Raw genomic sequence first — 11,992 nt, forward strand, 5'->3', positions numbered from 1 at the left:
TTTGAACAACTGAGCTGATAAAACCAGCTTCCCAGCAGGAACGTTTCTCGCTCCTCAAATGCCAACAGACTGGAGTCAGGCAGGTGTTTGGATCTCTGGGAGATGAAGTCCAAAAACACAATTACTGCTTATCACAGTAGACGCCATCAAAGAGAACAAAACAGGACTGGAATTTTAGCCTAAATAGAAATTTTTATTTTATGATCTTATTTGTACTTTTTACACCACTGCATTTATCTGACAGCTACAGTTGCAAGTTAAGTTCAGTTACAAGTTACTTTAAAAAAAAAAATGACATTAAAAAGTAGAGTATTGTAAAATATTACTGTAGTTCCACTAAAAAGACATTCCCCCAAACCTCTCTGATGGTTACATTTTAATGGTTTGAGGCCCAAAGAAAATGATCCAATATTTATCAAACAAGCAAATATCAGAGGGAAAATCCTCCCAGAATTAAATTGAACATACAGTGTATCCGGAAAGTATTCACAGCGCTTCACTTTTTCCACATTTTGTTGTTACAGCCTTATTCTAAAATGGATTAAATTCATTTTTTTTTCCTCAAAATTCTGCATGATGATAACGTGACAAAAGTTTGTTTAACATTTTTGCAAATCTATTATAAAATAAAGAAGCAGCAGCTGCAACATGTCATTGCTATTTATGTGATAAGATTTCAGCCTATATAATAATCAGTCAAAATACTGTTGAATGTGTTTTGATATTGATATTTATCGTTTTTAATCCTTTTTTATGTGCTTTCATAATGATTGGTTCTCTTTTTATCGAAGCTTTTGTTTTTGACACTTCCAGTGATTGTTTTTACAAGATGCTACAATTAAAATTGATTTCTTTACTATCACATTATTACACTTCAAAAGTATCACGTTTAAAAGCTTTCCTTCTCTGCTCAAGTGAGCACTGTAAGCAGCTCAACCACAAGCCAAAACCTGTTTGCATACCAGTTGCGTCATTTCTTGCTCTTCATTGAGTGACATCTTATTTGTGAGCATAAACAACATTTATGATGAGAACTGCTTTGATTTGATCCATCGGGTTAATAAAGGCTGTATTTATGTGCTCTATTTTAACGATGAACGTTGCATCTGTAAACTGCAGCGGACAAATGAAATATTTGTCTAAAAGTAAAGCCAAGTTTAGTTAGACATATGACATAACTTAATCGTCTATAAAAGTGCGTCCTGTATATTGTGTCGAACACGTATTCGTACTGAGGCTCCGGCTCAGATGTGACAGAGCATTTCCTCCGGCTCAGATGTGACAGAGCATTTCCTCCGGCTCAGATGTGACAGAGCATTTCCTCCGGCTCAGGGTTCAGCTCGGAGAAACCTCTTCTCGGAAACCCCACGTTGAAGTGCGCATGTGCCGTTTTCACCGGGGACTTTTTCGAGAATCTCTGTATATGAGCCGGTGTGAGAGCTTTTAGGAGGACAATATCACAACCACACGAATGATGAACAACTCGAACGGTCCCTCTCTGAATCCTTTCATTAACAGCAAGTTTACAATGAAGAAAGAAACAGCGTCTTTTAATCAGGTGAGCTTCTGAAGTATTTCCGCTACTGCGCATGAGTGGCTCTATCTGAGTATGTCGTTCTTCTGTTTATTATATCGCCTATATATTATCAGTCCTTGAATTGAATATATAAAAATACAGTTCTCAGGTGTAATGTACTTGAAGAAGGACGTATCCGTCCAACTTCCGCCTCCACTATAACTACATTTCCGTATTTTGTTTTCGAACGTGAAAAAAAGTTTCCGACCTGCAACTGAAAGTGCACGTGACCTAGAAACCGGGCGCCGAGCATCAGGTGCTTTCTGCGGAAAAGTCCGACACGAGCCGCACGCAGACGAAACCATCGCTGTTTTAAAACATGACAGAAAAGACGATGTTGTCTTCGTCCAGGTGATGACCAAAGCCTCCAGCATGCGCAGGATCCTCCAGGTGATGCAGCAGGTGGCGCAGAGGGGCTACGTCAGAGCCTGTGAGCTGCTGTGCCTCTCTGTGGACTCTCTGAGGTGTGAAAAGGCCATATGCTGCTCAGGTAACCTCTCTTCTTGTGACTTGAATGCATTGTTACACCACTTTGTGTGCAGAGTGTCTTTGTGTCTAAAAACAAGAAGTGATATTTCTGTGCTGCCTGACAAGCTGGCAGCACGGATGTTAGAATATACATTATGATGAGCATGAATGTGACTTTCACTGCATTTACAGCTCAAAGCCATCAACCGACGGAGGACAGAGACAAACAGGGTAACGTCACATTTCTGGTTTTACAAAATAACGTTCTCGTCCTCAAATCTTTCGTTTCGTGTTCTCATCGTCTCATTTTCTTTACATCTAAAAGCCAACTTTTTATTCTTATTTTCACATTAGCCTTGTAACACAGACTTAGTGGCATCCCACATTGCATTTCATTACTCATAGATTGTAGTGAAATAATCCTCTGGATCCACTGATTCTTGAAACATACAGAGTACTTTTCCATCAGTTACTGCTGCAGTTTGGGACCAACTCGTTCTGGGCTTAGAAGATTTGACATGAACAACAATAATTTGTGCTAAAGTCATATAGAGTCAGAAAATAGCCCAGCTGTAGCTTTTCTATCGTTTCCGTATCTTCAGGAACTTTGACAAGTGACAGTGATGCCTTTCTGCTATTGCATTACTCTGGAACGACAACTTCCCGTTTTCATATTCTCTTCCCTTTTCTCCCTTTCCCCGCCTCGCCCACTCACAAACAGCTCAACCCTGGAACTCGCCGTCCACCATCCTGATCGTCAACATCAGCAACTCCACCTTGATCGACTGCGCCATCGGGAGCGACGCGTACCCGTCCGCCGTGGCTGAACGTCAGCCTCTGATGCAGGAAGCCGGGCTCTTCATGCACGGTGGGTAACAGCCAGGAAATCTCTCGTTAAAAGCTGCACTTTATATCCACATCAGCTCTCACATGGCACTCCTGAGACCAAATAGTCTAACCAGCTCTTGTGTTACAGGTCAGATGAGGTGCAGCTGCAGCTGTGGACAGCAGGGGGCAGCAGAGACCGCTCCCCCTCCTCCTCCCACTCCTCCTCCTCCTCTTCCTCCTCCGGCAGCAGAGCAGTTGACCATCAGCATCCACAGCTCCCACCTCAACTGCGTCATCATCGGAGACAACAACTACCTGCACGCTGAGCAGAGCGAGCTGGACTGAACGCAGACGGACCACGAATGGGAGGCTTTGGCCACACACACACACACACACGCACACACACACACACACACACACACACACACACGCACACACACACACACACACACACCAGTCTGTGACAGGCTTACAACTTCACCTCAGTATTACGTCAATGTCTCCACAAACATTTTTTTTGATCATTTCTCATTTTGATCATTTCTCTTTGTCATTCAGGGTGCATCTTAGTTCACCGTTTAGTCACTTCATCTGTGAAGTGTTTTTTTCAGTTATATCAATAATTGTTTGATATATAAATGTCAAAAGACCAGAAAAATATGAGCTAACATATCATGTGCGTGTCTAAGATATTCAGTTTAATATCATAAAAGAGTAAAAACACATTGAATAAGCAGAAAAATGAAGTGAAGTGAAGTGCTGACTAATTACTTCTCACATTTTGACGTCCTGACTGACGTCTGTTGCCGTTTGCTCCGGTTTCAGTTTTGATCGTCAGACCTGACATTTATGATTTAGAAACAACACCATAAACCTCCTTCCAGTGTTGTGATAATTCAGTCCACTCAGACACACGTCAGCTCCGTCAGCTCTTTTCCTAAAATATAAAAAGTGTTTCTTGTTTCACAACGTCGGGTCTTCTGCTCCTCGGTCAGACGGAAGCGCTTCCAGTTCGGAAGCAGTTGGACATTTTAGCACGTTGAGTTTCAGTGACTCATCTCTGTCACTTGTTCTCATATCAAACAGATGCTGTGTGTCTGTGTCTGATGTCTTATCATATCATGATAAAGGCTTCTGCTCGATGTATGGCCTATGGTCATTAACTGTAGACTACTCAGTCGTGATCGCTGCTGGAAGTCATTTACATTTCCTGCATTTATGCGTTTGGTGTTATTTAAACTTTATGACATGACATTTCTGTTCAGAACGTGCTGTACATAAATAATAAGATAAGAGGACCTTGAATCATGATGCTACTATTGTGCCCACTGATAAGTTCATATACGATGCTGAAATATTGTTTGATACCAGCTGACTTGTTGATGTTATTGTGGGATTATTGTTATTGTTTGTGAATGACAAAAATGTTTTTTACACTTTCAAATAAAGAAGATACAGAAAGTTTCCCATGTTGCTGGTCTTCATTGAATTGTAAACATGATGTCAGAGTCATTTCTTCTTCTTCTTTGCCGCCTTCTGTCTTTTCTTGTGTCCGTGTGCTTCCTTGAAGCTGCCGAGGCCGCGGCGGACCGTGCAGCCTCTCCACCAGGCCTGCAGCTGCACACAAACAGGAATCAGCACCGAACAACAACAACACCACCAGGACCTGAAAGAGCATGAAGGCCGGTGGAGCTGAGCTCTGATTGGATGGCGTTACCTTGGTCGCAGCTCTGGCCTCCGCCTGCAGCAGGCGCTCTTTCTCCTGCTCCTCCCTGTCCTCCAGCACCACCTGCTCCATCTCCTGGAACTGAAACCAACAACTAATTAACCTCCACGGAGCCGTCAGCTGTTCGGCACCGGGAGCTGCTCACCTTCGTCCTCATCTCCGTCAGCCTGTCCAAGTTGCTTGTCCTCTTGCGGCAGACGTCTTCCAGCTGTTTCTTCTTCTCCTGCAGCATCTGCTCGGAGCGCCGCTGCAGCTGCTGCTTCTTCTGCTGCAGCTCCTGATCAGCGACAACAGCAGATCAGCTGCAGCGGTCCACACATCAAATACTAACGGTAGAATTAATAAACACACCCTGGATGTTAAACCACAATACTAATCAATACCGGAGAGGAAACCGAAACGGGTTCTGTGTTTCCATGTTGGTCCACTTGTTGAATAAACGTGTTCTGATGTTCCCGGTCAGCAGAACTACTTCCAGCATGTTTTATCATTCATAGTGCAGTTACATTAAAGATGGAAATACTGCATTTATCTACACTCTTCATTAGAGCCCAAGGGATTTCTGATTGACCAATTTAATTGTCCCACATTGACTGATCACAGGTGTCCCGTATCAATATATATTTGGACCCATAGACTCCAATGTGAAACCTTTTTTATACACAAAGCAGAATAAGATGTTTGGGGTGATTTAGAAATTGTTCTATTCGTGTGTTTGTTTTTAGGATTTGGACTCGAAAGTTTATCATCAACCTGTAAAATATCCTGCCTTCATTACACTTCTTCATCACAAGTCTTTGTTCACCATATGTCGGTCAATATGTTGATATCAACATATTTTGACCTCATTTGAATCCAGACAACATTTCACTTTTCATAAACAGCGAGGACACAACAGGATGATGTTCGTGGTGGTGTTGCAGCACCAACCTGCTGCTCCTCCTGCAGGAATTTCATGACAAACTCATGAGATCTCATCTCCTCCTTCAACTGCGTCTCCAGCCGCTGAGACAGAAGGACATCATTTTGACATTTAACATGGAGTCTGAAGTCCTGGTTGTTTGTTAGAGGGAAGGAGGGACTAGATGGACAGTTGGACACACCTTCAGCTCGTCCCTCAGCAGAGTCTCAGCCTGGCAGGTCTCTCTCTGGGTCTGCTGGACCTTCTGCTCGGTGCTGCTCTGCTCAGCCGTCTTCTTGCCGTCCAGCTTTGACTTCTGCCTCATCAGCTCTGATTTCAAGTGGGAGCAGAGAGACGTCCTTTCCTGAGGGACAGACATCAGACCCCCATAACGTTTGAGTTTGTTCTCAAAGAAAGGGTCAGTTCGCCCATATTCTCCCTCCTCCCTCAGCCATCGGTGAAGACTCCGTTTCTCACCCTCAGTTCCTCACACATGTGTTGGAGCTCGTCTTTCTGTCTCTTTAAGGCCTGTCCTCTCCGTCCCAGCTCGTCCTCCAGCTCTCTGGGTGGAGACAAACTTCAATTAGACTTTTCTCCTCAATGATCTCCCTTTCTCCAGCCTCCTCTCCTCCTCTCCTCCTCTCCTCCTCTAGCTCTCCTCTGCTCACAAATCACACCGCTGGATGTCCAGTCAGGCGTCGGTGTCCTGACCGGGCTGAGGACGGCATTTTGTAAACAACTCAGTGATGAACCTTTTCATTTCTTCCTCCTTCTTCTTCTGCTCCTCTTCCTCCACGACCGGCTGCAGACAGCTGAAGGTTTGTTTCTCCTGCAGCTCCAGATGCATCTCAGACATCAGCTCGGACATGCGCTGACTGCAGAGACACGCAGCCAGAGACACGCAGTCAGGGACACGCAGCCAGGGACACGCAGTCAGAGACACGCAGCCAGAGACACGCAGTCAGGGACACGCAGCCAGGGACACGCAGTCAGAGACACGCAGCCAGGGACACGCAGTCAGGGACACGCAGTCAGAGACACGCAGCCAGAGACACGCAGTCAGGGACACGCAGCCAGGGACACGCAGTCAGAGACACGCAGCCAGAGACACGCAGTCAGGGACACGCAGCCAGGGACACGCAGTCAGAGACACGCAGTCAGGGACACGCAGCCAGGGACACGCAGTCAGAGACACGCAGACAGGGACACGCAGTCAGGGACACGCAGCCAGGGACACGCAGTCAGAGACACGCAGTCAGGGACACGCAGCCAGGGACACGCAGTCAGAGACACGCAGCCAGGGACACGCAGTCAAAGACACGCAGCCAGAGACACGCAGTCAGGGACACGCAGCCAGGGACACGCAGTCAGAGACACGCAGCCAGGGACACGCAGTCAGGGACACGCAGTCAGGGACACGCAGTCAAAGACACGCAGCCAGAGACACGCAGTCAGGGACACGCAGTCAGGGACACGCAGCCAGGGACACGCAGCTAGGGACACGCAGCCAGAGACACGCAGCCAGAGACACGCAGTCAGGGACACGCAGCCAGGGACGCGCAGCCAGAGACACGCAGTCAGAGACACGCAGTCAGGGACACGCAGCCAGAGACACGCAGTCAGGGACACGCAGCCAGAGACACGCAGTCAGGGACACACAGCCAGGGACACGCAGTCAGGGACACACAGCCAGGGACACGCAGCCAGGGACACGCAGTCAGAGACACGCAGCCAGGGACACGCAGTCAAAGACACGCAGCCAGAGACACACAGCCAGGGACACACAGCCAGGGACACGCAGTCAGGGACACACAGCCAGGGACACACAGCCAGGGACACGCAGTCAGGGAACAAGTTGATGCAACACAAGTTCTTTGTGTGTTCTGGTTCAACTCACCATTCTCTTCTCAGCACGGTCAGCCGGCGTCTCTCCTGTGCACACACACACACACACACACACACACACACACAGACACACACACAGACACACACACACACACACACACACACACACACACACACACACAGACACACACACACACACACACACACACACACACAGTTAAGTCATTATTTCAGTCAATACATGTGTCTTACTGAGAGAATAATATCATGAAACATCTGGCCGACAGATGTTCCTCTGGGCTCTGATCACCTGTGCAGCTAAAGTCCCTCGCGGCCTGCTGGCCTTCACGTGCAGACTGTGTCCCAACATGTCCAACTGCAGTGAGCAGTCCTCCACGACAGCTGCCGTCCTGAGACTCTGACTCCGGGACAGAGACATCCTGTGGACAACAGAGATGACCAAAGACAGATAACTTATTTTCAAGTGGATGTTGTTCACAGGATGTGACCTTTCAAAGTAAGAGACATCTACAACGGCGTCTGCTACAGCTAACACTTGAACCGCAGCTTTCCGTTTCATGTCCAACTGATAAAAGCAGTTTCTTACTTTGGTTCTTTCAGTAACTTTAGTTCTCAGTCTGATAATTATTTATTCTTCGACAAAAATCCTTTCAGTTTTTAAAAACACATCAAACGCTCGCTCGTATTAAACTGACCAGTCTTCGTGTCACTATGGTAACGGAACGCTTTTTTTTCTTGCAACTTTATTGACAAAGTAAAACAACTGTATTTTGTCATCTTTCTGTTTATTTTTAATCATTTAATTATTTCACAGTGATTGACATAAAATAAACATACCTCATTATTATTATTATTATTATTATTATTATTATTATTATTATTATTATTATTATTATTATATTTACAGTTTCCCCTTCCATTATACGACTTTGGTGCATCGCAGTGGCCAAATGAATGTACAACTGTAAAATCTGTGATGAGCATCAAAACTGACTCAATGACTTTTCCCAGGTGTAATGGTTGTAGTTGCTCCCCACTTGAAATGTTGATCAAGTTTTGTGGTTTTGTTTATTTATCTGCTCTCATTTTTCAAAATGTTTGAAAAAATTCACACAGATATGGTAATAATTATGGTCAAATGACGTAAATTAAGTTGTGTATCTTTAATTGAAAAAATAAAACATCTTTGGAGGCCAAATATGTACAACATATTTAGTTGTTCGGCACTAGAAATTGTAAAATGAAACCAAGAAATAAGATGAATATAAAAGTGACTTCCACCAGGAGAAGAATATCCTGCGTTCAGTTTCTATGTTCCACATATCTGGAACAAAGACCCAGAAAGCTGCAGGTCTGCTGAGACTCTCAGATGCTTTAAATCAAGATTGAAGAAGTTTGTGTTTGATGCTACCTTTAATTGAACCAGATTTAAAGATATTGATACATTTCTTGCATTTCCTCATTTTACTATTGTATTTTATTTCTTAAACTGCACTGTAACTTTTATTCTATTTTTACCTTGTTTAATGTTTTAATGACTGTTTTTAATGTTTTAATAACTGTTCTTAATTGTTTGGTAAATGTCCTTTTCTTTTGCGTTATGTTTTGATGCTTTTAATGGTTTTATGTCAAGCACTTTGAATTGCCTTGTTGTTGGAATGTGCTCTACAAATACACTTGCCCTGCCTTGTGTTTTGCATATTTCAAAATAAAACACAGAAGACAGTCGTCAGGTATTGCATTACAGTTTATTGTTGTTGTCATCATTTGTTGCACTCTCTGCAGGGAGTTACAGCTTGAAGGTAATACAGACTGAAGGTACAAGCTACTCTGTAGTACATGCATGATGCTGTCTGTCACACTGTGAGCTCTCCTCTGCAGACTCCCCACTCCTCCCCTCCTCTTGGACCTGAACACACCGCACTGGGACTGCTTCCCTCTCAGAGACGCTGTCATCAGAGGCAACACACACCTGATCTACAAACAAACCATTAGAAACAAAGTATGTACAGCAACAGTAGATGACTGTTCAACGTACGAGAGTGATCATAAAAGGCAACTTTTAAGGCAGAAATATGGAGGAAGATGAGGAATGTGATGAAGAATAAAATGAACATCCAGGACACAAGGCAGGTCGTACTTTTCTGCCAGTAAGTGACGAGAGGAAATCAAAAAGGCATAATATTAAGACTTATTGTTAGACAGCAGGACAGTGATGTCAGTTTTGCTGCCTTTACAGTGAACATGGATTTCATCATCTGTACATGAGGCATTTCATCATGACTACTCTTTACACAATGCAAACATACACACACAAGAACTCAATGTAAAGAAAAGCGGAGGAGTTAACATATACTATATATTCATCAATGTTAAGGTAGATAAAAAAAACTACAAAAATATGCACATATTTCATGTAAATTATTAAAAGGCAAGTCTGAAAAATCCAACGTAGAGTAATCATGTTTATATTTCTGCTGTGCTCATAAGTAAGTAATGATCAGGCAATGTGCTTTAAAGGCCCTCAAACTTTCTTTTCTCAATCCTCCTCAAGCTACGACTGATGAGAATCTACATGACCTCAACATCTTCTGTCAAAGTTTGGACAGTTTGGGTTCTTTCACATGAAAGATGTTTTGCTTGTGCTTTCCTCACTGGTTTGAAGTGGGCGTGGCTTAGTTGGACACAGGTGATGTCATGCACATGCCTCCATGCACCAATCAAAGCACACCAACACAGATGCAAATTAGTTTTGTTTTTGAGTTAAACTCAACCTAACGATGTTTCTTAAGAACCTTGAACATTGCGTTTTCGTTTTATTTTGAAGGGAGACTTGGTTGCGAGACCACTGCAAATATACACCAAAGAAATAACTGCCTTGGGTGACATGCAGATGAGAAGGAAGGTCTTTTTTTTTTATAGCACTAATCACCATAAAAACAAACACTAATGTTTGTTTTTGTGGTGTAATCTTTGGAGGAAAATCAAATATGGGGAATGTTTTCCTTTAATTCCACAAAAAAACAAAACAACAGAAGCAAAGTTCAGAGTAGGCCGATCAGCAGAGAGGAGGGAACATCTCCCTGAGCATCATCAGCAGAGAAAAACAAAGGGGTGACATTTTATTGAACAATCATTTACTGTTCACACACGCACACGTAAAAAACTAAATTAGGACCCATACAAAATGTAGAGTTTGATATTCTGTATTTTTTTGAGCGCCACTCTGTTTCCAACACGATCTCTCTCCTGTATTGTGCTTTGAGCTGGATGTGAGTTGGGGTGGATGACCGTTGTGCCATCAGAAGGGAGGGAAGTCAGTCCCCTTTGATTTTCACTTCCTTCTTCTCTGTTTAGTTCAAACATCTGCGGCCGGAGATGAAGGGATCCTCTATGATACAAGTGATGCTGCAGAAATCCAAAAGGACCTGCAGGTCTACAGTCTGCTGTAGGAGCTGTACATGATGATCAGGACACAGCAACCAAAACCACACTGTCCACCACCGAGGTTCACACCAGCCTTTCTGACACCGAGGTCGTATCCACAGTCGAGCCTTTAGATTTGTGCCATCGGAGCTGGAAGCAGCCAGACGGAGAGATGAGGCGTTTCAGATCTCGTTGATTGTTCGTTCGGAGGGGCGGTACTCCTCCCTGCCTTTAGGGGAGGACAAGTAGAAGGACTGCGTCTTGCGTTTTAAGCGAGCCCTCTTGGTGGCCAGTGACAGGCTGTGCTTGCTGGAGGCGATGATGTCAGAGATGAACTTCTTGCAGTCCACACACACCTCCATGGTGGCCCAGTCCTCCGTCAGCTCAGAAGGGAGCTCCAGCTCTTCGTGAGACTTTAAAGAGCCGTGCTTTGAAAACCTACACGGGGCAGAAACACAGCAGGATTGTTTCCATATACGAACAGTTTAAATTAATGTGTTACTTTCTGAAGCTATGACCCAGAGTTCAGAGGTCAAAGAGTCTAAATTCATTTGGATTATTTTTCAGCATGTGAAGGTTCACGACTAACACATATTATATCTTCCTTTTTTGAAGCCTGTACAAAAAGTGAAATGTGCCGAGAATGAGATGTGGTTTAAGGGAGTGATTTGTGCCGGAAGTGAAATATAGGACAAAATTGATTCATAAATAATATTAGTCAAATAATAAAACTGAGTGGATCAAAGCATTCACCATTTTCTAATTTCCTTGTTGCTTATATAAGGAGTGTCGAACACAGAGTAGCTGACTACTTAAAAGTGTGGTAATTGTAACTTTGTCCACTAGATGTCAGAGACAGACAGTCAAGAAGAAGTGAACCGGAGGAATCAGCTGGTTGAGGACAGGATGTTCCAGCAGCAACTACAACCACCATGTTTATGTGTGTCAGTGCTGCAGTTTGTGATGAGGAGCGCATGCTGTGTTCAATACTGCAGCATTTGTTTGATGTTAGGTTCGGGTTAGGGTTGCCTTTATTTATAGCTACGACACCCAAGTCAGACTGAATCCTGCCGTGTGCAGTTCTTACTTGGACATGGTCTTATGGATGCCTTGGCGCTGTGGGCTGCCGGAGGATTTCTCTGATTTAGCAGGTGCTGCTGCTGCTGCTGCTGCTGAAGCTTTTCCAGCCCCTTTAGATGCT

The 11,992-nt window shown here is 44.1% G+C and overlaps 3 protein-coding genes across 6 annotated transcripts in view; 1 reads left to right on the top strand and 2 right to left on the bottom strand.

The window, feature by feature from the left end:
* Window positions 1-1,363: 1,363 nt before the first annotated feature.
* LOC138211890 (uncharacterized) lies at window positions 1,364-4,336 on the top strand. Its single transcript, XM_069172063.1, has 5 exons — window positions 1,364-1,558; window positions 1,928-2,066; window positions 2,237-2,275; window positions 2,766-2,912; window positions 3,021-4,336. The coding sequence occupies exons 1-5, from the start codon at window positions 1,472-1,474 to the stop codon at window positions 3,215-3,217; spliced, it is 609 nt and encodes a 202-aa protein (XP_069028164.1). The 5' UTR covers window positions 1,364-1,471; the 3' UTR covers window positions 3,218-4,336.
* On the bottom strand, window positions 4,316-8,037 carry LOC138211889 (dynein regulatory complex protein 9-like). 2 transcript variants are annotated; one of them, XM_069172060.1, is made up of 10 exons: window positions 7,952-8,037; window positions 7,655-7,784; window positions 7,397-7,431; window positions 6,252-6,374; window positions 5,977-6,061; window positions 5,702-5,863; window positions 5,529-5,603; window positions 4,744-4,875; window positions 4,590-4,679; window positions 4,316-4,489 (listed from the first exon to the last, which is right to left on the bottom strand). In XM_069172060.1, the coding sequence occupies exons 2-10, from the start codon at window positions 7,781-7,783 to the stop codon at window positions 4,382-4,384; spliced, it is 939 nt and encodes a 312-aa protein (XP_069028161.1). In that variant the 5' UTR covers window position 7,784; window positions 7,952-8,037; the 3' UTR covers window positions 4,316-4,381. The 2 variants fall into 2 exon arrangements, with proteins under 2 accessions (XP_069028161.1, XP_069028162.1); XM_069172061.1 differs by lacking the exon at window positions 5,529-5,603.
* A 1,057-nt stretch (window positions 8,038-9,094) lies between these two features.
* The window catches only part of spire1b (spire-type actin nucleation factor 1b), a 49,121-nt gene continuing 46,223 nt past the window's right edge, over window positions 9,095-11,992 (bottom strand). For all 3 annotated transcript variants that reach the window (XM_069172025.1, XM_069172022.1, XM_069172023.1), the window contains 2 exons: window positions 11,879-11,992; window positions 9,095-11,229 (listed from right to left, as the gene is read on the bottom strand). The exon at window positions 11,879-11,992 is cut by the window's right edge and continues 272 nt beyond it. In XM_069172025.1, coding sequence (XP_069028126.1) covers window positions 10,974-11,229; window positions 11,879-11,992 — 370 coding nt within the window. In that variant the 3' untranslated portion in view covers window positions 9,095-10,973. The remainder of the gene's footprint in view (window positions 11,230-11,878) is intronic.

Source organism: Embiotoca jacksoni, unplaced genomic scaffold (genome assembly GCF_022577435.1).
Source record: "Embiotoca jacksoni isolate LCO1_2020_lvr unplaced genomic scaffold, fEmbJac1.0.p SCAF_50, whole genome shotgun sequence".
Lineage (NCBI taxonomy): Eukaryota > Metazoa > Chordata > Actinopteri > Embiotocidae > Embiotoca > Embiotoca jacksoni.

Bases quoted from the DNA above. Each gene is read 5' to 3' on its own strand.
- LOC138211890 (XM_069172063.1), top strand. From the start codon at position 1,472: ATGATGAACAACTCGAACGGTCCCTCTCTGAATCCTTTCATTAACAGC. The intron at 1,559-1,927 runs GTGAGCTTCTGA...GTCTTCGTCCAG, and splicing joins AAACAGCGTCTTTTAATCAG to GTGATGACCAAAGCCTCCAG. The intron at 2,913-3,020 runs GTGGGTAACAGC...CTTGTGTTACAG, and splicing joins AGCCGGGCTCTTCATGCACG to GTCAGATGAGGTGCAGCTGC.
- LOC138211889 (XM_069172060.1), bottom strand. From the start codon at position 7,783: ATGTCTCTGTCCCGGAGTCAGAGTCTCAGGACGGCAGCTGTCGTGGAG. The intron at 6,375-7,396 runs GTGAGTTGAACC...GTGTCTCTGCAG, and splicing joins ACCGTGCTGAGAAGAGAATG to TCAGCGCATGTCCGAGCTGA. The intron at 4,490-4,589 runs GTAACGCCATCC...GTTTGTGTGCAG, and splicing joins AGGCCAGAGCTGCGACCAAG to CTGCAGGCCTGGTGGAGAGG.